The 26,837-nt window shown below is 33.8% G+C and overlaps 1 protein-coding gene across 2 annotated transcripts in view; it reads left to right on the top strand.

Moving 5' to 3' along the window:
* Window positions 1–26,837, top strand: part of GLRA3 (glycine receptor alpha 3) — a 93,089-nt gene that overhangs the window by 58,251 nt on the left and 8,001 nt on the right. Inside the window, exons 6-9 of one of the 2 annotated variants that reach the window (XM_084516774.1) lie at window positions 4,386–4,523; window positions 15,908–16,122; window positions 17,751–17,897; window positions 24,005–24,124. In XM_084516774.1, the coding sequence (XP_084372900.1) occupies window positions 4,386–4,523; window positions 15,908–16,122; window positions 17,751–17,897; window positions 24,005–24,124 (620 nt within the window). The remainder of the gene's footprint in view (window positions 1–4,385; window positions 4,524–15,907; window positions 16,123–17,750; window positions 17,898–24,004; window positions 24,125–26,837) is intronic. The other variant, XM_084516775.1, reaches the window with a different exon arrangement.

The following is a 26,837-nucleotide window of genomic DNA, read 5'->3' as shown; positions in this document are numbered from 1 at the left end:
CCTTTCCCTTATATACAAACTGGCACAACTGAAAAGTAAAATCTCACCTTCTCTCACTGCACATGATTCTCTTCCACACTCCCACTCTTCCACACGTTTTCATCCTGTCAAGTCAATGCACTCTACTTATCCAGTCCCTCAGTCAACACTGTGGGTCACTATAGTACTTTCCTATTTTTTTTGAATATGCTCTGTCTTTTAGTTATAAGAGACAACTTTTAAGAGACAATCATTAGAGAGAAAATCCACTGAGACTAGAAAGAGGTTCTAGGCTAGAGAGAAAATTCACTGAGAGATCATGTAACAAGCTGTACACAAGTGCTGCCAAATGTAGAAGCTAGCAGAGAACCTAGCATTCTCACGACAATGTCCTAGTTTTCACTCTTGATGCATACAAGATGTAGACAAAAAGCATTAATTAAGTTAACGTGTGCTTTCCTCTGCTAGCAATGGTATCAAAGCAGAACTTGAGATCACACAGAGAATATTTCTGTATTGTTGAATCTTAGTGCTTGGATATGACTGCATTGAGGTCAGTTACTATTAATTGCAGTTGTGTCTCAGAAACACTCAGCTCTAATTACAAGCGTTATCAGTGTAAATGGTGCTGCATAAACCTGGCACAAGGAGAGCACCATTACTCACTTCATTCATCCATCTTTTCTCATCTAAGCAGCTGCTCATCTTATACAAACAGTGAACTAATTTACTCATTTTCTTTTTTATTCTGGTAAAAGTCATTTCATCAGTAGATGGCTGAGTGTATAAGTGTACTTTTTTTTTTTTTTTTTGGCCTAGATGAATGAAGTAAATGCATTCTAAGTGAAGAACTGCTTTATTACAGCACCTAATCAGATTTCCATTTTGCAAATGTAAGCCTGTCTGGCAAATACATATGCATGAATAATACGCATAGCCCCATCAAACTCAGGTGGTAGCCTCAGGGCTTTAAAGTTATTCACATAATTTCAATACTGTGAACATTTATGACAGGCAATTCTGGGATCCTAAACCTAAAATATAACACTCCAAAACTTTCATTATCAAAGCTCCCTACATTTCTGCGACTTGCCATGCATGCAGCCCCTCCACAGTTCAAAAGTCTCTACTTGTCTTGAGACTGAACCTGAAGGTAATTTCAAAATCTGCCATGATATCTTGTCACGGTGCTGGGAGTCCAGCTACTCCAAGAGATATTAATTACATCAATCAGCAGACCCCACAAAATTAAGTTGCTAGAGATCTGTTTTTTGTTTGTTTGTTTGTTTGTTTTGGTTTGTTTTGGTTGTTGTTGGTTTTTTTTTTTGCTTGTTGCTTATATCATTGAATCATAGCATTTTTCAGGTTGTAAAAGACCTCTAAGATCTAGACCAACCTTAATATATGTATTATATATATATCTCATATAATAACATAGAATCAAACTGTAATAGCATATATGCCCCAGTACAGTAAACACTGTTTTTTTTTAAAAAAGCCATTTTACAGATATGCTTTTCCCTTTATGCACAGTGCACACTATACCACCAGCATTCTGAGCACAAACTACTCTGCTATGTAGCAGGTCTTCTTCACAAAAGTAATTAAGAAACAAAAGTATTTTATTTGTCTGAGATATTAAGAATGCTCAGTTAGCTCTGTCAGTTCCCTATTCCCCCTGAAAATTTTGGGCCTAGGACAGTAGATGCAGTTTGGTCTTGCTCTTCATTCTTACAAATTCTCTTATTCTGCTATATATCTGTAAGTGACAAGATATTTACGACTGTAGTCTTTCATCCTTTTTGCTGTGACAACACGAAAGAACAATGTGATAGATGTAAAAAAAGAAAGAGTTCATCAAATTTGTTGGAATTCAACTAGTAAATCATTTTGTTTTAGAAAATCAAGGATACCTGTCCTGGTTAACACCTCTCACTAAAGAAAATTCAGAGACAAATTAGTGTTATGAAATAGTTCGATATGCTTAAATAATTCATGTTTTCTTATTTTACCAATTAAAAGAGTGTTAGAAAACTTTAGATTTCTCTAATTCAATGGGCACATTTGGTTGGTCCATTTTTTTTCACATTTAATAAAGGGACAAAATTTAATAGAGACTGAGTTGATTAAATTTAACATACCTAATGGAAATCAAATATACATAATACCATTTGAAATTTCTTTGGAATCACATCTCCATTAAGGTCTTCTGTTTTAAGTCACATTTACAGGATCAATATGGTCTTGACTTAAAAAAATGGAATTACACTATTGAATGCTAAAGATATATTTGGGTATTTAAAGTGTAAACACAAAATAGATTACTATTTCAACAGTTTGCATAAACTACTATTTTTAATATATATTGAATTATAGAAGAATTAATGGACAGGGTTGATAAAATTAAAAATACACATTAGAGATGAATTAATCTGATTTGGTGAAATGCATTTTGACACAGCAGTTGTTTCTTGTCAGTTCAATGAATTTTACTCAGGGGATATCACTTCTGGCCATACTCTACATGCTTCAAATGCTTCACTACACACAACTGCTTATTGTGCGAATACATTTAATGTTTGATAAGAGCTACGTTTCTGTTTTTTCCTAGTTTCTGATATTTAATAGTTAATTTTAAAACTGAGTTTATATGATGTCATGTATTCAAGAACAGAAGAAAAAAAGTGCTTCCTTGCACGTTTAATATATGATTGTAATCACTTCCATAATGACTGATCTCCATGAAATACTTCCTTAAAAAAATATGTCTTGTTTTTAGCATATTTATTTAGCCCCAGCAAATATCAAAGAGATGACCAACAGTCATCCTGAGTGCTTGTGAATATCTTGAATAAGGTTAAACTCCAAAAGAAACAGAAAGAATCTAAAGGTATTGGAAACAGTTTTAAATTAATAGTCACTGATTCTTGATTTATGGATACATTCAACATAGATCAGAAAGGATAAAGTGTGTTTCAGATGTGAGGTCAGCATATCAGGGCATTTACACTTAATAACATTTATAAATGTATTCAAAAAGTAATGAAGCCATTGAATACAACAAGGGAAAATTTTATTACTGCACACCAAAGACTTTATTTCCCTCACTGGAACTCAAAATTTCAGTATTTGCAGGCAGACAGCTTTTCTTAGAATGTTCTGAACACTGTATTTAAACAGTGAATTGTTACTGAAAGGTTAAAAAATATTTCCAGTTATCTGTAGGTAATTCTTAACAGCTCATTAGCTTTGGACTAAAGCAGAAAAGAAATGTTACAAAGAAGCAAAATAGATGGATGAAAGCTATATATTTTAGATATAAAAATGACACTATTCTTTTCCTTATGGTTCAAGCTATTATATGTGTGTCAAGTGTACCCTTGTGGTCCAAGCTATTTCAACAATAGAAGCCATTTAGTTTTAGATTTCAGTCTTGAAATTGCACTTTGTCCAAAGCTGAGATCCTGAGAAAATCTTAGTGAAACCTGAATGAAACCTGAATGAGAATAGGAAGTCTTTTTTTTTTTTTTTGTCTTTTTTTTTTTTTTTTTTTTTTTTTTCCAGCTGTCACAACTAGACAATTTATCCAGAAAAAGTTTGAAATAAAATGCTAGGGATATGCTGGAAAAATAATATATGACATATTCACAAGAAGTAGAGCAGTTTTCCCCAGTGATATCCAAAGCACATGTTAGCTGAGAGATGGAAATAAAAGGAAAAACTACTAGCCCTTCAAAAAGTCTGCCCATTGATTAATACTTCAACTATAGATTTTGATGTTTTATTTAACCACACAAGGATAAGTGCAGGAATCTGAATATTAAAATGAATACTACTTAACAACATACTTCTACACAGTCAGAGAAAAGATACAATCTTCCTTGCAAGCTTTTCCCTGTTTTGTACCAGTTTTAGACTTTTTTTTTTTTTTTCAATTCAATTAATATCTCACTCCTGGAGAAATTCTCGTTCACTTTCAAGAATATGTATCTACTTTAAGTCAGATTGACATCAATCCATGCATAAAACTGACAAACCACCATTTTGCCCTATATTAGAGGAGAACGTGATCTAAGAGTGATGGGGCAAGGCATGCCTTCATAGGCAAGGGAAAGTATGTTTAGATCATTCTGATACTTTTGTTAACTCCATTAGTAGACTACTTAACTATTAAGATTTCACAAAGGATCCATAAAACTGGCTTTTTTTCTAGTTCAATATGATTTAGAATGGCAGATAATGCTTTTTGGTTAACAGGTATAAGGAGATCTGTTGTATTTTCTCCTTTTATGGCTTTTACTGAAGACATCACTATTTGGTATGTCCCTGCCTTTCAAAGTTTGCAACTGACTTAGAGTTTATGCTCTCTCTTTTTTTTTTTTTTTCCTTTTTCTTTTTTTTTTTAGTTGGATACACAATGAATGATCTCATTTTTGAATGGCAAGAAAAGGGAGCAGTGCAAGTAGCAGAAGGTCTCACTCTGCCACAGTTTCTCTTGAAAGAAGAAAAGGATTTATGTTACTGCACCAAGCATTATAATACAGGTAGGAAAGCATGCTAGTGATTAAAGCTGGAAAGCCATTTAACATTTACTGTTTTTTTGGAGAGGTTATTTATTTTTTTAACATTTTCACTGAACTCACCGGAAGACTGAAACATACAGTTGCATTTTTCAGGACAAGGCAGTCTTAAATAACTGACACAATGATATGGAAGTACCTGAAGGCTGAAAAAACTTTTATTTCAGTAAGCTTAAGAAAATACATATTTGAAGTAATTCAGAAGTAATTCAGTCAGGAGTTTATTTTTTTTCAGTGGGTGCCATGACAGCATCTACACTGAATCTACACTATGTGAAGCACTACCAAGATCCAAAGTCCATATGCTGTGCACTAAGTATGGCCTGGCTCCATCAGAAACAACAACGACAACAACAACAAAACTCTATCTTAGTATTTCTAAGCCCTATCTGTGCCCAAGTTCTTAATGGAAATCCTTAGTGTACAATGGCTAGGTGTCCAAACTAAACATGGCCTTCCTATAGCCAATGAACAAATCTTCCTGAAAGATCCTTGCTGCGGCCAAATCTTCCTATAAAATTTGAAATCTTTATAGTATTGTGATGTCTATCTCATCAGGACTGGGATTATTTGGGGGAAAAACAATAACATTACTAACATAGTCATTTTATTTCTAATTGTAAAGAGAGAGAGAGAGAGAGAGAGGGAGAGTTGTCGTGAATGGGAAAACCACAGACATAACAATTCTTCAAAAGCATATAGCAAAAACTACAAAAGTATAGCTTCCATCTTCTCAAGGAAAAAGAAATCCACAAAATTAAGATTATTTCAATCATCCTTATGTCTCTCAATTTCTGCTCTCCAATATGATTCTTAATAGGTTAAACATAATGTGAAATCTAACCATTTTAAATAAATGGTTTATTTGGATTCTGCTAAAATGGCAGAGGGGAGAAAATTCAACAGATGGCCTTCATAAAAAAAATTCTTGGTTCAGTCTAAGTAAAGGAAAAGTGCTTTTCAACACTGAGTGTATCACAGATGTCATGATATCCTAAGGGAAGAAAAAGTTTTCTAATGATTTCAATTTAGAATGGGGAGATATTAATACAGATGTTTGAAGTGTTCTCTAAAAGAAATAAGAAATATGTAATGTGCAGCTTTACAATAAAAATACTAGTATCTGTCTAATCCTTAAAGAGCTTTCAGAAATGGAGAAACATATCCTATTGGAGTGTAATTCTTCCACTCAAACATCCTTTTATTCATAATAATATTCAAATTATTATTATTCCTTTCTTCTTGTTAGCATAATTTATAAAACAGACAAGAAAACTTTATTTTTGTGACTTTTCTCTGTCTTCTAGATACATAGGCAAAATCTGCTTCATTTTTAGGTCTCTCTTGCTTTTGTGTTATTTTAGCATGTATTTATAACTGTATTTCTATAAATTGTATAATAATGATGTTTTCAAACAGGAATCTATAGTAGAAAGTATTCTCCTAATTTTTCCAAAGTTCATTTGAACATCTTGTGTGAGGCACCAAAACTACCTGACTAAGGAATTAAAACATTTCTGTGGGATTTAATCTGGTATTGTATAGAAACTTGTTTTAAAATGTTGATCATTAAAATCATCAGAGTTTAAAACTTTAATTTTGACCAAAAATTCCTTTTATATATATATTTGCGAGCTGCTACCTTTTTCTTCAAAACCTTTGTTTCATGCTTGTCTATTTAAAATGGGATTAATTTTCTTCCAAGCAGAAGCAGGAAAAGATGCTTGGCCTAGGCAAGCAACACACTAGGTTGCATGGGATAGACTTGCACTTATTTATTTTTTTCACTGTGGCCCTAAACTGAACTGAGAAGTGGAAACAACAGAATTTATTAACTATACGTAAGGTCTCATTGTTCCCAAAATGTACCTGTAGGCAAGTTCATGTACTTATCCCTGTGAACTGTTGTCACATTTAGGTGGGAGAAAGGGTTTACCGACATAACTCTAGAGGAGAACATGGCCAATCATCAGTCTGTTAGATTTCTGTATTGCTTTGGCTAAACTGCATTTCTGCAGCCAAACAGGTGTTCTAAAAAGCACATGCAGCCCACAGCCCGGAAAAGAGGGCTGAAATTCACAGAGTCACAGAATGGCTGAGGTTGGAAGGGACCTCTGAAGATCTTCTAGTCCAAGCCCCCTGCTAAGCAGGATCACCTAGAGTACGTTGCACAGGATGGCATCCAAGAGGGTTTTGAATATCTCCAGAGAGGAAGACTCCACAACCTCTCTGAGCAACCTGTCACAGTGCTCTGCCACCCTCACAGTATAGAAGTGCCCTCTCATATTAACATGGATTTAAAAAATATTTATGTCTCTATTAAAAATAATAAAAATAATTGGGCCATTTCATTTGTCTTTAAAAAGTCAGTCCACTTCCAATAGCTTGGAGGCCTTGGTGCAGATATTTACTATGGACTTCTGGGCACAGATTTTAAAAGAAGACAATTGTATGGCTGTGGGACCTACCTATGTCTGGCACGTGGGGGAAATGCAATGCTGGCTGTAATTTACTGTAGGCAGAAGGGTTTGTCTTCAGCAGAGGAAGCAGCCAACAGACCTGCTCTAGGTTGCAGCACCAAAATTACAGGTTTGAATCTGAAATAACTTTGGCAGAGCAAAATACAACACACTAAATAAACAGCACTCTTAGAAGAATGCTAAACAACTGCTGCTGATATGCAATGTGACAAAATATCAGTTTTCAGTTAAAATTTAGTTACAACATGGGATGGAAGGCTTTTTTGAGACATCCTGTAAAACAGGAAATTAAAAAAAAAGCCTCTGTGAAATGAATTAACATGAAGCTTCAGGACAGTATGTAGAAACTCATCACTGCATGCCTCGTCAGTGTTTCATGCTCAATTTAAAGTGGATTACTGTAACCATTGCTTAAAAAACAAAGTCCTTCCAAATACAGGGATGTAACAGTTTCAGCAACAGCACAGAATAATGGCTCATCAAATCTTCTGTTTTGAGTTGACGCAACAACATTTGTGAAGAGTTTTATCTGCTTTTGCACCCAGTGGCATATCTGCAATGACAAACTTGGGAAATGAAGTAGAAGCATAACAACTAGAAAAGTCACATGTGACTCTTCACATTACAAGGATTGTCTTGCTTTACTATGTCTTCTTTCACTTCCTGTGTCACCTGCATTGCTCCCCTGGGCTTTTATGCAGCACCTAGTTTTAATTTCCTTGAGGGAAGAAGAGACCTGGATTCTCACCCCTTCACTTATCAAAATTTAAACATTCTACCTTAAAGTTTCATTGAATAAAAATTCATCAGCTGCCCTGGAAACAGTGACATTTTAGCAAGATGTCCTTGCTATTTAGGTTGCTATTAGCTTCTCCTTAGTTTCCACTTCCCTTCTCTGCTGTGGTTAATCCAGTGCAGCACACAACTAGTTTTCCACATCACATGAGTGCATCAGTGACCTGTGTTCTACTTGATGCCTGTCAGGCTCCCAGGCCTTTCCTGCAGAGCCCAGCTTGTACCAATGCATGGGATTATTCCATCCTTGTTGCAGGACTGTTCATTTGTCCTTGTTCAATTTCATGAGGTTCCAGACTATGGGAGTCTCTCCGAACAGCAGCTTGGCCCTCCAATTTGAGGGAATCGCAAACGTAGATTCATCAAGATGGGAAAAAAGAAAAAAAAAAAAAAAAGATTTTTTTTGCAAATTTATTTTCATCTCTCTTTTACTGCACTCATTATCAGTCTTATGCCAAATCCCACCTGCACTGGGATTTGTTTCTAAGCAAGCTATGTGAAGTCCCTTCCTTCCTGAGCAAGAACTGATGCAGGCTTTCTATGACAGGTGACAGCAGCAACAGTGATATCCCCTGATATCCTGCTGATATCTCCCGGCTGTTAGTTGAAAGAAAAACTGAATGGTAGTACATTTCTACTTTTCTTTTGTAAGTCTTGGCTTCATAGATACATAGACACCAGCCATATGTTTCAAAACTTGTCTAATTTTACATACCAGACTCAAAAAATCATAATTTACAGAAAGACTTGTAGATCAAATATACAGCATAGATGTTGTATGATGAGGAAAAGACAAGTGATTTTAAAAGCAGATTTTATCAGCAAAATATTTTCAAATTGCATGTTCTATTTCACTGCAAATTGCAGAGTGTCTGGATACTGCAGTTACCCACCACTTTTCTGTTACCCTGTTTTCTTCTTAGAGAGGTATAAAAATTATTTTAGATTACCTTATTTAAATGTAATGAATTTTATAGATACAGACTCTTCCAATAACCAGCTTTGCACACATATGTAGTTTATGGAGTGTCTTTTTTATTTAAGAAATTTTATAATGGGAGGGCAAATAGGCAGAAAGTATTTCAGTGATAGGAAAAGCAGAATCCCTCTCAAATGACTGCAACATTCTGGGAAGAATAAAAAGGAAGTCCTTTTACTGAACAACATGAGTTCAGCTAGACTGCTCACCTAATGGTGATTCTGATAATGACTCAAACAGGAGAGAAAGTAAAGGGAGCAGAACTGCCCCATGGGAAGATCAGTTTATGTACTTCATTCTCCTTCATGCTATCTGTGAAAATCATCTGCCATTATGATGGCACTGTGATACACAACACACTGTACTTTGTCTCCAAGAGAGGTTAATTGTTATTTCAGCAGACTTTCATTCACCAGAATGAAAGCACATAAGAAAAGGCAGAAGGAAAATGCTGGTTGTCTATATGTCATTGCCTTTATGGCAGTACAGTTTTATTTCATTCAGATAATATGTCTGTTCTCAGCCAAACAGCTACTGCAGGTAATACAATATGGACATAAAATTTTCCTCAGAAAAATTATTCTTAAAAAATCAATAACTTTCAAAAAAAAAAAAAAAAAAAAAAAAAGATTTATATCGGGGATTTTCTTTTTTTCATTAATTTTTCATTAATGTCTAAGGACACTCGGAGACAATACCCTCACTCTTACTAGCGGCCTTTGCTGGGGTAATCCATCTTTAAAAGAGTCTTGAATAGTCACAAGATTAATGATTTGTTTTCAGCACAAGACTGATCAAAATTTCATCTGTCTTGGGCTCTCTCACAGACGCTCATAAATATAGATGAGCTTTCTACTACCTAGCACACTGAAGTGTCCTATCACAAGATGTGATGAGTGAAAGAACTGGCATTAAGAAAGAGCTGGAAAAATATTGGAAAGGGAAAGGCCTAGATGTCAGATCATATTAGGTTACAGATGAACAGCAACCCAAATGACTCCCGACCAAGTATTATCACACACAAGTGCATGTTGTACCATGATTAGACATTTGTTTTGAGTACATATTGGTCTTCTTTTTCCTGCATAAGAAGGTACAGTAAATAGATAAGAAAATTCACAGTATTGTGATGGCAATTATTTAGTGAGAACCTGGACTCCAAGGTATTACTAATTACAAAACAGTGAAAGTCGTAATATGCTGTAGCCGCCTTACATCATTCATACAAACTGATTATTCAATCAAACAGATCCTGAGATTTGTAGTTGTTCCAGGTACTATTTGTTCTGATCCTTCCTCTAGGACTACCACCACAGTATATCAGAAATTTCATGTAATTTGCAGTGCTTCTCAATTAAAGATGCAAGTAGAGCCACAGCTAGATCTTGCAGTGTCTGGGTGTCATTCCCGTACACCCCCAGCTTGTTTTTGTTTGTTTGTTTGTTTGTTTGTTTGTTTGTTTGTTTTTTACATGAACATGAACTGTACTTCATCCATATGAAGAGCTTTCAGGTTTCCTGTCTATAAAACTGCTCTGTATAACAACCCACATGCAAAGACTGCTGTACCAAAACCGTAGACCCAGAATCTCACACTTAACATCAGATAACTGTATTTATTTAGCTAATATAGATAAAAACTAATTTTATCTACATAGCTAAATAAAACTATTTTTTTAATCTCCCCACTTTAACGCATCTCTTCAGTGACACTTGTGAGATACCACAGATTAATTAGACCACTGTTTTGACTACATTCACAGTCATCTGTACTGCATTTGCTGTTCCTTTCCCCCAACTTGCTGGTTTTTGAGTCCACCCATTATTTTGTCTTGGAAGAATTTCTAACTTTTGCTTTTGGAAGAAAGGACTGTCTTTATTTTTCTCTCTATAGAGAAAAGTGTGTCATTTGGATTTTGTAACGTATTCTTTTCCAAATAAAATGAGAAAATGTTATTTTTACAAGTCTAAAAATAGAAAACACTGCAGAGGTTCAGAATAGCACCTATAAATACTCTGCCTAACATAATTTTCAAGTAAATTTTTATATTGAGTGCTTAGAATCTTTTTTGGTGAGTAGAGCCACTTAGGAAAGTGATTTTCAGAAGATGGGAGAAGCTCTATATTGTATTAAGAGACCTAAATCTAAGTAGGCCATTTAGGCTGAGCGTATTCTAGCCACTAGAGAAGTCCCACTCTCTCTTTCCTATCAGTACTTAATATCATGCTAAACCTGTACCTCTAGCCATTTTTCTGCATTCTGGGAGAAAATGTAGTGCTAGAAGAGAGGTCTATGATAACAGTTCAATTGCCTCAGAACTCCATTAACAAATCTTCACAGCTAGCAAAATTCTGGCCCTTGGACTAGCTGACAGTTGGTCCTCAGTTGTTGGTACAAACAGATTTGTGTTGTCTATATCCATACTGAGAGATGTGTCAGAATCAGAATATAAAATATTCACTTCTCAGACTGTTACTCTGCAGGACCCCATAAAGAATTATTCAGATTTATTTACATTACCTACTCAGGAAATATAAAATCTTGGCTTAAGTAAATAGTTTAATGTAATTTCATTAGGCCACATAGTCTTTTGGGACACAGTCCTCTCCCTTTCCATCAAATACTTCTTGGTAGATCTGATACTAGAATTAACTATAATTCTTAATTCTTATAAGAAAAGTCAGAGTATGACTGACTAGTATACAAAGCAATATCAAGAACCAGCACCTTCAACAGATACCTTTCCATTCTGCATAGATTAACATTTAAATCTCTGCACACTTAGATACCTTTTTGTGTTGTTGTTGTTGTTGTTCATACTTATTGATTTTATATTTATTGTTATATTTTTGATTTTTAATAATTTGTTAGTAATTTAGATATAATTAATCCTTATTAATTATTTCTCAGGCATGCTATTTTCTTGTCTGTTTCTTAAACTGATTGTCCATTGTGAAGACTTTCTATGTAGTTACAGATACTGCTACTCAACCTATCAGTTCCAGGAAGGAATTTGTCCATTCCCTTCCAGGAATAGCAATGACCATGACATTGTAAGGGTAAAGTATGAAGAACTTCCCCCAAGGGTTATCTTAAGGATTGCCAAAAGAGGACAAATAAACTTAAGTTTTACCAGCTCCTGCCTCTGAAGCAGTTTGAGGCAGATGAGACTGAAAAAAAAAAAAGAGCCTTAATTTGGTGCTCAGCCTCAGCAAAACCACAATATTACAAAGGTTTCATAACAACTCTCCTTGACATCTACAGTGCATATCAGAATTAACTATTATTCACCTTTTATGTACTGAGAATGAATTATTAGAGCAATGCTCTTAGCTGCTTCTCGTTCCTTCCCCAGCTGAGATGACTGCAACAGTATGTCTCTTCTGATCCATTAAAGCACTCAATCAAATAGATCAGACCACAGCTAACATGACTTTGACTTGGCAATGGACTACAGGAAGAGACTGGAGGCCCACAGCTGAATGATGGCTTAAGCTGGGAGAGAACTGCACAGCCGCTGCTGGCTGCCTTCTAACTGAAGCCCACATCTGCTAGTGCAAATGTTATTTTTCCACGCTGCTTCATCAGCCAAGTTTATGCAGGTGGTTCTGATGTCAGACAGGAAGGGCAAAAACTAACATTACCCCTTCCACACTTAAACCAGCAACCACGCTGCCAAGACTGACTTCTGGCTGCTGCTTTTCTTCCACTGATGGGAAAGCCAACAGTTATCAGTGGAAAAATGGAGAGGAAAAGTGTCTACTTGGGCAGCCACCAGTCTCCCTGGGAAGTTGCCACCTACTAAGCTAATTCTTCAGTGTTATGTTGGAACAGAGGGGAGGAGGAACACAGTGATCTTAGCTGGGGAGAAGTGGCTACATTTGAGAGGGAAATCCCCGTGCTGAGACATCAGGTTCCTATATGGACTGGCATGTCTATAAACTTACTTGGCCTAAGACTATGCATGAATCTAAGTCACACATTCAGTGGAGTTAAGCAATTTGGAAGCTTTTTTTTTTTTTTTTTTTTTTTTTAGGTTGTTCAATGTTGTTTACAAAAATACAAAAGCCAGCCAAAAAAAAAAAACAAAAAAAACATTTCTTCTTTCAGCATAACTCCTCTGACATATCACTCAGTTTTCATTCTGGCCTTTTCATAATCTCCTTTTTTTCTCTTTTCCTGTGGATATTATATTTTCTAGTTATATCCCTTTATTTCAGAATCACTTTTGTTTTGCTAGTATTCTGTTATCCACAGATATTCCTATCTTTCTCCTTAGTTCAGAAGAATCTGAAAAGCTTGCAACTACATAAAAATAATCCATATCAGAATGAATATAGTGTTTATTGCTTCTGGTTTATGAGCATGTTATTTTTGTGCTAAGATCTCTGGATTAGATCAAGCCCACTTGAGTACTCAGCAAAAAGACTTTGATCTCTTATCCAGCATTTTGCTAAGTACAACCAAAGTATAATCCATAGCCAATGATTATTGACATTCCAGTTATGCATATATTATTCATTCTGTTGGTCCTTGTTTTTTCTTCCTAGTTTGTTTTGAAAAAGGAATATGAAGCCTTAGAAGAAGACAGTGTTGCATGCTGAACTGTGTAAATGTTGCTGACATGATGCCATATAAAATGCTTTGAAAGAGACCTAAAGTGGGTTGATACATTCCTGTCACTCCTTAACACCATGATTTACTGTGATTTCTGAGATCTGCCTTAATTTGCTTTCCTATCTTCACTTTTTCAGATATCCTTGTTTGGCTATCTTAGAAATTCTCTTATAACAACTGCAAACATTACAAATGCACATTTTCAAATCAAAGATTATTTTCTGTGTTGTATAAGAAAGCCTAAAAAGTGGGAAGGTGGGGAAAGGAAAGAGAGTTCTAAAGAAGAAAAAGAGCAAATATTTTATAGCCAGCATTTTACAAAATTATTACTATTATTACAATTATTTTACAAAAGCAATTGCCTGTCATGATCTAAATAAGGTATTAAACAAACAGGAAAGATATTTTCAAGTTATGACTGCTAACATGACATAACAATGACATAAAACCAAGTTAGCTTATTTTCTTCATAGCTCATTATTATATGCCAAGCAATGAAGGAGGAGATATAATGGGAGTTTAGGGTATACGATTTTGAGCCTATGGGGTAGACAGTCTTCAGGATGGTTAAAGAATACAGTCATTGAACTGCTGACAGGAAGAAGAGACCACAGCTATCCAAGAGTGCTGAATTAACAGAAAAAAATACCACAAAAATATATATCTTCAGGGTAAGGACCAACCTGAAGTAAGAATATGATTCTGACAATGGTCAGTCAGTAGAGAACTTCAGGTAGTTAGCTGAGGTGCACTGAACTGCTCAAAGAACGTATCTCATAGGCAGCATTTTGAAGAGACTGGAAGAGAAATGTGGGGGAAAATCCCGTCCCTTTCTGAAGTAAACAGCAAAATTACCATTCATTTCTTTAAACCAGTATTCCTTCATTCCTTGACTGAAGCAGAAATCAGGTTTGAAGCTGGAGCAGCAGATGGTTGAGCCAGGATTTGGGACACAGATTTCAGGCATGCACATATTCAGAAAATGCTGGCAATTAGGAGTGGAACTAATAATTGAGCTGGCAGATATAAAACTCCTGTGGTATATCATGTCATTTAAAATTTGAACATTTAATGGGATTTCATAACCGTCTTTTTTAATATGGTGGGGTTTTTGAGTTCCTTGTCAGAATACAAATTTCACAAAATGGTATTTCCTATTGATACCATAGCAAGAATTAGTGGCCTGTTAAAAGAAACATTATGAAAGCAGAAAGTTCAGAATATAATTCCACACACTTCTTATGTCTAGGATAAAAACATTTCATTTGACCTTATCTGATATTCAATTCTGTATCCCTTATGTTATTGTCTCATCATAACATACAATATAATAAATATGAAAACTTATAAATAAATCTGATATATAGATGTTGTTAATATGATAAATATTAAAGCACTATTAATGGAACCCTTTGCTATAAAGCAGCATTTTGGCAGATAAAGATGAATTAGGAAAATACTATCAAAAACTATTGGAAAACATAACCCACCAAAAATCATAACAATTAAGAAACAAATAAATAGATGGTTTTCCAAGTTAAATTTAGAATTAGGAAATGCTTTCCTTCAAACAACTGTGAAATATGTCATATATATATTTCTTGCTACAAGAAACTGTTTCACATATACACTATTTATAGTAACAGCATGGCCTTCAGCACCATTCATGTGTGATTAATATAAGCACTGAGCAGAATTAGAAAAATCTAATGATTTAATCTAATCATGTCAAGATCTGTGAAAAAATCTAGAGCTTACAGGGTAAAAAAATTAGATAAGAGAAAACACTGGTCCTGCTTGTTGTGGCACTTCTATGAGCAGTCAACAGATTTTTCTCTTCTCATTCAGTTAAATAAGCAGAAGTTGCTTGATGTTCAGTACTTGGGAAAATGAGGCCACTCAGTTTCCTAAGGTAGCCTAATTGCAAGTTTTCTATTTCTGCTTGAATCTCAGTCATGGTTTTTAGTTGAAACGGTCTGAATGGGGATAAAGGGACATAATTTGCAGAATCTCTTATTGATAACTTAATGACTGCACTGATGTCACTATAGTTTTCCCCAATTCACTAGATTAAAGAAAAAAATAATTTAAGCTTAAAATTGAAACAAAAAATAATGGGAGAGCAAGCCTTTTCTTTGCAGACAGCAATATTTCCAAACAGAAAGTGGGATAACAAATGTGATCGCAGAGCAAAACTTTCCTACATCAAAATGATTTGTGTTTCCATCATCTCTTTGTTTTTACAAGGAAGGAGGAGTTCCAGAGCTTATTCAATCTTAAATTTGCAGGTTTTCAGTCCACTTTTTTTTTCCCAATAAATATTCGTATCATAATGGGGGCTCTATATATTAAAAATCACTGAAGAGAAATCAAAACATTTAATTCATTAGAGAACATATACATGTATATTTCATGAAGTATAAATTCTTTAGAGAACATTCTATTTCTACTGAACATTTCTTCTTTGTTATAAAAAGGAAAGTTCACATGCATTGAAGTCCGATTTCACCTTGAGAGGCAGATGGGTTACTATCTCATCCAGATGTACATACCAAGTCTGTTGATCGTCATTCTCTCTTGGGTGTCATTTTGGATCAATATGGATGCAGCTCCAGCCAGAGTGGCTTTAGGCATAACAACTGTACTGACCATGACAACACAAAGCTCAGGTTCACGAGCATCGCTTCCAAAGGTAGGTAGGATTTCCTTTGTGTGTACAACATTAGTATGAAATCATAATGTTACAGGGCAAATAAACTCCTTAAATCAAACTTATAATATGTGTTTTAATTATTAGCATTTACTATTCTGAAGGAGATAACTTTAAAATATTTAGGGTGTTTTTTGAGCCACCAATCAATTATATTCTATTTCTCTTCAGACTCAACTGTTTAGCCAACCAAATGCTGTATACCATAAACCTCAGCAAATAATGAAAACAATGTTTTTCTGTACTATGTAAATGTTGCTTGTTAGCAATTGACTAGCTTGTCCTTTTCTGGATCCCAGTATCTGATAAAGTCTTAGCAAATATGAATGAATTTCTAAAGGTCAGAGATTCCAACCTGCTCTCAATGATATTCTTTTCCTGGAAACTGCCTACGTTATGAATTTGCACACAGTATTTATAAACATTATTACATTAAAATGTAGAAAAATGTAAAGCTAAATAACTTACAAAAAGATGTATAAAGAATGGTTCACTACACAGTGTAAATAGCTTTAAGTATATTTCTGTGATTAGCTACTTAAGTTTTCTGACTTGTCCTTTCTTTAAAAATTTTCTTTTTCCTTTTAATTGTTATTCCTTGAATGTCTTCATTGCAGTTACTGGGAAAAAATGTGCACAACACAAACACATAAAGTCCTCTTTTGTATTAGTTTTACCATGGTATTTTTAGGGTGTCTGTTAATTTTTTTTTCTAAGTAAAATAGATAACCCAAACAGAAGTTCATGTGCTTTGCACCTCAAGTATATGTATCCAAATACATCTGAATGTAGCATAAACAGATAAGAAAATGGAACACTATAAAACCTCAGAAAAAAAAGCAAGAATATAAGAGGTTACTAGAGAAAGCTGTAGATGTTTTTATTGTGTTTGAGGCCTGATACTAGCTATGCTGGTTTAAATGATAAAAATCCTGTAATTGTGGATACAGAGAGCAAACTCATCCTACATTCCCAGTCAAGATTATGGACTGCAGCTGAGCTTGGCAAAGAAGCACTGTAGTGAGTTCATCTATTCTGTAATTCATTTTCAGTAGTTCCAGTGAGTCAAAATTTACAGGGCTAATTTGAACCTATATCTTTAATTTACCATTACTGTATTAGCAGAGAATGAAAATATCAGAGTTTTGCATCTACTTCCCTTCTTTCTCCTAATTTGTACTCCAGGAGCATTAAATCAGCATAACAGACTAATTCTCACTGGTCCCAGTACAAGCTATTCTCCTTAGTATTTTTCACAGATCTCATTGGGAGAAATGGAGGAAAAGCATGTGATCCTTGTGGGTTATTTGGTCTATGATCAAATATACAGTACATTGTATGATATATGATAAATTATACAGTATATGAGAAATATTACCTCATTTAGTGAGGTAAATAGTAGATATTTTGTGAAAGACTACACTATAAAAAATAATAATTAAGGTATGAAAATTGCATTGTTGTCCCTCTTACTGTCTAACTTACATGTGAAGATTTTTTTGACAAAAATAATGTTGGGATTTGGAGATATTAATCAACTTCCTCCTGATATTAAATCACATTTTTTATGGTTTTAACATATTTATTTTTCTGCTCTATTTTCTCCATAGGTGTCATATGTCAAAGCAATTGACATCTGGATGGCTGTGTGTCTGCTCTTTGTATTTTCTGCACTTTTAGAATATGCAGCTGTAAACTTTGTGTCAAGGCAACATAAAGAACTCCTGCGATTCCGACGGAAGAGGAAGAAGAACAAGGTAAAGCTAACAGTATTCCCAGCTTTAAAAGAGTCTAAGGGATTGATTTATGTCAGGTTATAAGCTTAATTTGGTAAACATACTGCTGCCTAAATTGGCAATATAGATAAAATGGCAGCACAGAATGAAATTATCTCTAGGCTGAGGGTCACTACAAGGACTATGCAATGCATAAATCCAACTTGAATTCTCCAAAGAGGGATTAAGAGGGATTTAAATGAGGCATGGGCCATGTAGGAGCCATCTGCACAAGCACGAATTTCACTCCGTTAGAAGAGTCAGATTATACTTCAGTGGATGAATATTACTGGTACTTGCAGTAATTTGTACTGCATTGAGATTCAACAAACAATATTCCTTAATTTCATTCTAGTATTCAGTTCAAAGACTTAACAGCTGTGTTTCATGCATTTTTTTTTAACATAAAAATTACTTCAATTAATATTATCTGTGGGATATACATTTTTAAAGGTCTAAGAATGTTATTTTTTCCTTATGTCATGTTAATTTAGTCTAAATTCCTCACATAATTAGCAAGGAGCTTTAACAGAGCAACAGTTATTTATACTTATTTTATGGCTGAAGCCATCTAGACTACTGGTAAAATAAGTAACTGATAACGTAAAGTCTAGCAGCTGAGACTACAAATTTAAATTCTGAAATAAGCAAAACATTTTACAATACATAAAACTGATTTTTCAAAGAGAGAATACTTCTGCAACCTACTCATTAAATGAGTACCCACCACTGCTGTTATGCAGTGCCTTTCAGACTTTCAGTCACTACCTAGAATATTATTATAGATGAATGTTTGACTGCAGTGATATGACAACTTCAGGCATCTTTCATTCCTGAAGACTTACCTCAATTGACTCCTTACATCATAAGGAGAAGTTTTTTACAGGTTGTTTCCCCTTTACTTAGAAGATATTGGAAATCTGTAACACTGTAAGCCTATCTAAGCAATCTTGGCAAGCAAGACTCCATGTTAAAAGATGGCTAGACAGACAAATGGAAATGACATTTTCATACATTTGCTTCTTCCTGTGTGTTCAGTCTTGTCCAGGTACATAAAGAAACTCATTTGCCATAATTTAGAGGATGAATCAGACAGTATGTATCTGCTTTCAACATTTGTCCCCATGAAAAATGTGCTTTTTTGTTTTTGCTGACAGCAGCAGAAAACACTTTCTGATACACACAGTAGGAAAGCAGCATTGTTGTGACAGGGTGTTTATTGTAAAATATGGCAGCTCTGAAAACTGCTTAAAGGTTTGGACTGTGGGGAATGGGATGGGCAGATATGGATTACTTGGCAGGGGGCAGGTGACACAAAAAATGTGTCATGCATCAAATACAAACAGCTGTGTTAAGTGATATATTATGTGACTATACTTTTAGTCCATTTGTTTTTTTCACATTGTATCATAGTGTCCTCTAGATCTCAGACACATTCACCATATTTGACTCAGGTTATGTCTTTTCACTATCTTAAATACCACAGAGTTAAAAACTGGCAAGTGACACTACCTTCCTTCCTCAGAAACAAACCCAATATATTTCCAACCTTCTCCTAGAAAGACTTCAAGCTCACCAAAGGCTTCAGCAATCACAATCAATCAAATTTCAGCTTAGAGGTATTTGAGGAAGAATCCACAGTATACACAGCATTTCCAGAAAAAATGTATGCGCATGGATGGCATTATTGACTTAAATGTTTTGCTGGAGCAGTGTTTGGCATTATGGTAATCATGGTGTTTTTGAATCACACATAACAGTCCTCATTCCAATTTTATACTCCATTAGACAGACTTACAACTTCAGGTGTGTTGTCAAGTAAGTTCCCATAAATTAGGGGATCAGACTTAGAGACTGCAGGGTACCTAGTAAATTATCAGGTACTCCCCATAGATACTGAACGCATGCATTTCAATGTTTTTCTTCACAACACAAATCCACTGAGCAGCTGTATCTAAGAGATACATAGCAAATATAGAGAAATTAATATTATAATTTCTTTTTAGCTAGCCAAGTATTTTATAATTTTAATATTTCTTTACTGCCTGCAAACACTCTATATTATAATCCCAGATTTTCCTCTGACAAGTGTCTAGATTTTCTTGTTCTTCATATTTAAAACTTATTACCAATTAATTTCTTTAATTACTTTCATGTTCTTAAAGCACATATTGAAAAAGTAAAAGATGTTAGCTTCTTTTACAAAAAGCTAATTTGCCTTTTTTTTATTATTTTTATTTTTACTTTCCATTGCAATATTGAAAGACTTTCTTGGTGCAGATTTCTTTCTCTCTTTTCCATTCAAGAATACTTACTTTGTTATAAAATCGGTGTTCATTTTCAGCAATAAAAACACAAAATAACTTGTTCTTTTTTCTACTTTTTGAGACTTTTTTTTTTAAATCTTTAAATATTGTTTGCATTTTGCATACAGAGAGGACAATAGGCTCTTCTATTTCCATCTATATAGTGATAGCAAAAAATTCAATTTACTGTTAGCTATATTAACTCCAGAAGTCTAGACTGAGAAAGGAAAAAAATATACATTAAAGAATTTGATAGAACATTACTTTTTCAAATTACTAGATTTTCCATTATATTTACTTTTTCCATTCTATCTAAACAACCAGTTCTATATCAGGATAACATCGATGTCTTGAGAACACTTATTCAAAAAAAAAAAAAAAAAGGAAGAAATATGAGAGATCAATTCATCCGATAATAACAAATAACCCTGTAGCTTCGACATTACCTGGCATGATACAGAAAGAGCGTGAGTTTTCTACAGCCCATGTAAGAGTATTATATATACTTTTATATATACTTTAGGGGTATGCGGTTTTCCCTTCCTCCATCTCTGTAAATTCTACCATAACACAGGTTTCTCAACTTAAGTTTACCCCAAAATGTTTTGTTCTCATGCAAGTTTATGGTTTCAAACAAAAAGACATTTTTTTGGAAAAGATTAACTGATAGAGTATTAGCTAACTCAAATTCTGTGTAGAGTTAGGGCTCCCGTCCAGAGCTAATGCCTTGACAATACATACTCTCAAGCTCCAGAGACAGCTCAACTAATTGTTTCTCTATTTCTCAAAGTCTTATTTAACCATTTGTTTAATAAGAAATAACAAATATACTAGAACTTGAAACATTAAAGGCATGGAGATTTTATCTCTTCAAAAATTTGGATTGTATCCTAAACCCTCCAGTATACAAACGATAAATGATGTCTTATGGATTAAGCAAGCAGTTAATAACTAGTCTTTCTTACCACAGATGATGTTTATTCACCACAATTTCTAACACGAAATGCAGGCCCTAGGATCATAAGTCAAAATAACTTGTGTTTCCTTTCTCTTTTTTTTTTTCAAAGTCAGCTACTATAGCTCATGATTATGTAGTTTTGCATGTGTTTGTCATCCATATGGACTAGGTCAAACAGCCACTGGTTCTCAGGAATTAGATTGCATTGATTTCTAAAACTACAAATAAAGATATATTTATTTGACCACAAAATCAAAAGGCATAAAAAGGAGTTAGGTTGAGCGATTGCATTTAAAAATTCTCTTTCTTTTCAAAGTGAAAACTGCCATTCTATTTCATACTTATGTACAGATAGATTAGAGAAATACAGCAATTAGGGTAACTTAGTAGACTTTTTCATCCTTTACTCTTTCCATCTTGAGACATTTTACTAGGATTATTATTATTTTTTAACTGTTCTGTCAGATTAAAAAAAAAAAAAAATCAACCCTTATTAGAATGAATTCCCACTTATAAATACAGGGTTTTTTCCTGGCACTGGAATTTTATCTGTAAAAATATGGTAAAATTCCTAGGGATTTGATTGTACTTCAGAAGTCCAAATATAGATGATTTAAAAAATTTTGGATATATTTCATTTCAGATAAGTGTTGACAGAATAGAACATGTATGAATAATTTCTGTTTATGATAGGGCAACTGAAGAATTTCCAAAGCCTATTCTCTTTGTAATTAAAAAGATGTGCTTGTTGCAAGAAATATTTATTTTTACCAGGTAACCTTAACAACAGTCAGATGACTGAATGTCAGTGCTGGAATGCCCCTGGGAGGTCAATTAATCCATTTTCCTGACCTAAATCAGTATCAGTTATACTTAATTAATCCCAGTCATAAAAATCCCACAACCTCCCCTGCATTCTACTCCAATGGTTTAGAAAGTTTTTTGTTGTTGTTGTTTGTTTGTTTTTTTGTTTGTTTTACTCATGTGTTTTTTGGCCTCTCATGGCTTATCTAGAAAGGACACAGAGAACAGACTATCTCATTCCTTCATTTATAATTTTCCATTCAATCTTCCTTTCTTTAAATATTCCCAGCTTGTACAACCTTTTCCTTTGGGGCATATTTCCACACTTTCATCCATTGTCATTCTCCTTCCCTGGAAATTTTCCTAAGAATTCCACATAGTTCTCTAAAACATATTTTCTACATAAAAAGTAGCCAGTAGCAGCTGAGCGCAGCCAAAGGATCATCTTATGCAAGTTATGTATGCACTTGTTTATCCAAACCAGTTTGCTGTTTGCCCTTTCAACAACAACATTCATCCATAACGAGATTGTGATCTTCCATAACTTCCAGTTCTTTCTCCAGAACTACTGCAGAGCCATTTGCTTTCAATCTTATGTTTGTGAAGTTGATTACTCTGTGCTAAATGCAGTACCTTTTGTTTGTACCTACCGAGTGTATCTCTGTATTTTTTGGACTCTTTGTCCAAATTGTTGGATTAAAATCTAGTTATAAACATATCCTCAAACAGATTGTCTTCTTTTTTTTTTTTTTTTTTTTTTTTTCATACTTTGCTATTTTTTCATAAATCTAGTCAAAATAATGAGTTATGCTTTCTCAATGCTGATTAAAAATATAGGAGATACATATACTCTTAAAAAGTGTACTTGGAGAAAAAAAATACAGTAAATGACTGTGGCAAACAAAGTAAGAACAGTTGAAATTTAAGGAAAATTATACAGTTATACATAATGTAATTATGTACTAAATCAAGATATTTTGCCATCCAAAGGTAATTTTTTCTTGCCATTTCCCTTACGCTTTTTTTACCTAAAGTCACTGCCTCTTTCTTGCACTACCTCAGTGCAGTATTTGCAGACTCTCTTCCTAGATAAGAGTAACAGCAACATCAAAGATGATTCTTAGGCGTAACTGCACCCTCTGGCTACTGCTTTTATGGTTGTAATTATGGAACTCACTCAATGATTCCAAATAACTGCAAAGCAAACTTCTTTTTAGAAGCTCAGTGCAATTCCCACAGAAGTAATAAACATTTTTAACCGATTTGAGGAAGTCTGGGACTGTGTTACAAACACACTCATAAACAAAAACAGCTATTACAGTATAATACGCAACCCTATATGCATTGCTATTTTCCAACAGGCGTAACAATAGGTATAGAAGATTTTTCCAAAAGTGTCTAATTTCTTTATGATTACAGAAATAGCAAAGTACATCCTGAGAACATGAAAATTTTCAATCACAATTAAAGTCTTCATTTAGTAGTAAGCATATGATCTACAGTGCTGTGACTGTCAGGAAAAGAAATCTGGCCAATGAACACAGTAGTTTAACAAAGATTATTTTCATTAACATTTTCATCCCATCATTACTGATGGGATGGAAATATTCTTTCTGAATGAATAAGTATAAATTGTTAATTTAAATTTACTCTCCTTTAAGTCTTGAGAAACAAGAGAAAAAAAAAAAAGTCAGAATTAGAAGTATCATACAGGAATAACAAAACATACATATAATCAGTGCTTTTTCTTAGTTGAATTTACACTGTATGGGGAAAAACAAAAACAAACCCCGCCAAAAAAGTGTACCTATACTGAAAAAAACACAAATTTTAGATTAGCTTTTAATTAAGATATTTAGTTTTCACAAATAGCAAATCTTTTAATTCTATTTTTAAAAATCTAAAGAGCACAGTATCTTTTGTGAGGAAAAAATAGGCATGCAAACTAGATTGTCTTTAATGGTAATCGCACCTCTTTTCTTTTGTTTTCTTTTTGGTCAACCCATCCATTTTGATGGAAGTATTTTGAGGGAATTCTTGATGGAAATGAAATCAATGAATCATTACAGCATAGCAATGGCTTGAGATGTGCAGGACCTATAGACGGGACTTTGCCTCAAATCTACAGTACAAATTTAAGGGTAAACTATGAAGAAGATGTCCCATTTGTCCAAATGTGATATCCAATCAACATATCCACAACAGAGGCCCTGTTCTTTTGTCTGAAATAATGTCTTCCCATGTGGATTCCATGCACCTTCATTGCTACCTGTATGTGATGATGTAAAATGTTAAGAAAGGTACCTGTCTTGTTAATTTTGTAATACATTTTAATCTGTTTAAATCTGGATTTAAATCTGAATAATCTTTATTGATTACGCACTAACCAAATACACAAAAGACCAAAATAATAAAAATTAAAATTATTTTTTTTCCTACTACATTTTAAAATAAAAATTTCAACCAAAAAACAATGGACTTTTTCAGGAAGATTCACTATCCAGATGCTCAACAAGGAAGTATGGGGTTCTTTAATGTTCATCCATTATACGATTTTAACAGTTGTGGCTTCAGACACATGGATTATCAGAAATATTTCTAGTCAAAAAGTGGGATTGTCGTCAAGTCAATTTATAAATACAAATGGGGTATCACTGTAATTTTATATAAATACCTTCAAAAAATCACTCAAAACTTGTTATCAAGTTTTATAGTAACATCATATTTCCTGCTTTTCAAGGGCACCCTTAGATATGAACCTGAGGCCAAATTAATGCTTTTTCTGCTTTATGAACCAGCTGAACAACTTGCAGAACTACATCCTAGATACACCAGCTGGTACCCCAGAAAAAAAAAATAAAATATGGTGGTACCTGGCATGTTACAGTGCCCTGGAAGGTGCCCTTTGCTGTATATCCATTATTGCTCTGCACTTTGGTCTGACTTAGCAGACTCTAACCATCCAATCTGCCCTCATCAAAAATATCACCCAACAGTCACTGGGCAGAAACAGTAGACTCCTAGAAGGACCATCACACCACCTCCTCAACAGCAGACAGTGTTTCCAAGCAGTCTGCTTGCAGACTAAATTTAAGTTGTCTGCAAGCAAATAAATAAGAAGAGACCTGGCTTTAAAAACCATTCTAGGGGAATCACTCAATTCACATAAGCATAGAGCAGAAATGGTAAAGTCAAAGCAGAGCGTCTAAAAAAACTCATCCATCAGAGAGCTGATACTCAGCAGAATTATTTTATAATTATTTTGAGTTGATGCAATCATAAGCATTATTTTCTGGAGAAACATAAAGAGATTAAAACCCAGATTATCACAGATTTTTTTTTTTTATGTTTAAAGGTGCTTAAATGGACAGTTTAGAAAAAATTCTCACTCTATGTATTTGTACTAAATTCTGTTAACTGGAATGACCATTGCAACTCTTCTGGAATACAGATACTATTAAAATGTTATTTCCCGTTCCTTTCTGAGAAGAAAGGAAGTCTGCTGTAGTATTTAGCTATTTGTTTTATTACGTCATCAAAAAATCATCCCATAATTTTGTATTTCTGTTATTCATCTCCATATGGAATTCAGTGATTTTTCCTCGTCCTTTGCTTTCATGTTAATTTTTCTTTATTTTTGTTGTTAGATTTTTTATGTGAGAATTGTGAGAATTACAATACAGATTCAATATACAGTAGTTTCAGTGAACTATAGTAGTCTATAAGTTTATGCAATGTACATATATGAAAAAGTATAGCAGTTTGGTGATAACTACAGCCATGCTGGATGTTTGTGCTGTGTGCCAACCAGCTCACTTCAAACAGTAATTTATCTTTATTCTCTTGTAGATAATTGATTCAGCTAATATTGATAATAAACTTCACTGATTTAAAACAAAAAACAAACAAACAAACAAACAAAAACAACTAATAAATTAGCTATGTTTCTTCTAGCAAGCTCTGCTTAATTAAAACATTAAATATGTTTATAATTAATTCTCCATTCAAAAACATTTTTTGAATTTTCAAAATGCCACAGGCATTTTCAAAATGAAAAGCTTGGAAGTTTGGATTTAAAGTGTTTGCTGAGAAATTACATTTATAGGTGTAAGAGGTTTAAATAAAACAAAAATATTTCAGAATTACTAAAACAAAACACTAATTATTTGACTTGCTTCAGAAAACATTTTCTACTTTTTTATTTTATTTTAAGCTGGGAAGAGATTTGAAATATCAAAAATTCTCTTTCAACAGAAAAATAGACTCTTTTATATTGTTTATGAGAATGAATTTCCAAAATACTTATTAAAGTAGTAACATATCTCTGTCATTCTTTACAAAAGTCTAGAATCTTAAAGCAACTAGGTTGAATTAGACATGAAAACACAAAACCCTGAATTTAAAATTTGTCATTAAAAAGAAAAAAAAGTAAATGTCATCAAAATCATATAACTATTCTTGAGTAGCATACATAGTAGAATATGTTGTAATATATTTCAATCCAAAATTTGGCTCTGTCTTTACAGTCTATGTATCACCCTGCATTTGTACCTCCTTTATTAAAAATATTTGCAACCAGGTAAAGAGAAATAAAAAATGTGTCTCCAAACAAAAAACACATTCTAGAAATGCATGCTATGATCTTCAGACTTTGTTTTTGTGATTTAAAATCACTTTCTGTTATAGCTCACCGAATTCAGAATGTCTTTGCCAGATTGCATTTTACTTGTCAAGAGAATGGTTCAGAAGAAAATCTGGCCTTTAGCTTTCATGCATTTTATTTTAAAGCTTATTTAAAATAATTTTAATATATTAATTTTATTTTAAATAGTTTAGTATTATTTCTATTCTATT

Source organism: Aythya ferina (assembly GCF_964211825.1).
Source record: "Aythya ferina genome assembly, chromosome: 4".
Classification (NCBI taxonomy): domain Eukaryota; kingdom Metazoa; phylum Chordata; class Aves; order Anseriformes; family Anatidae; genus Aythya; species Aythya ferina.
This window is presented reverse-complemented; position numbering and strand designations above follow the sequence as displayed.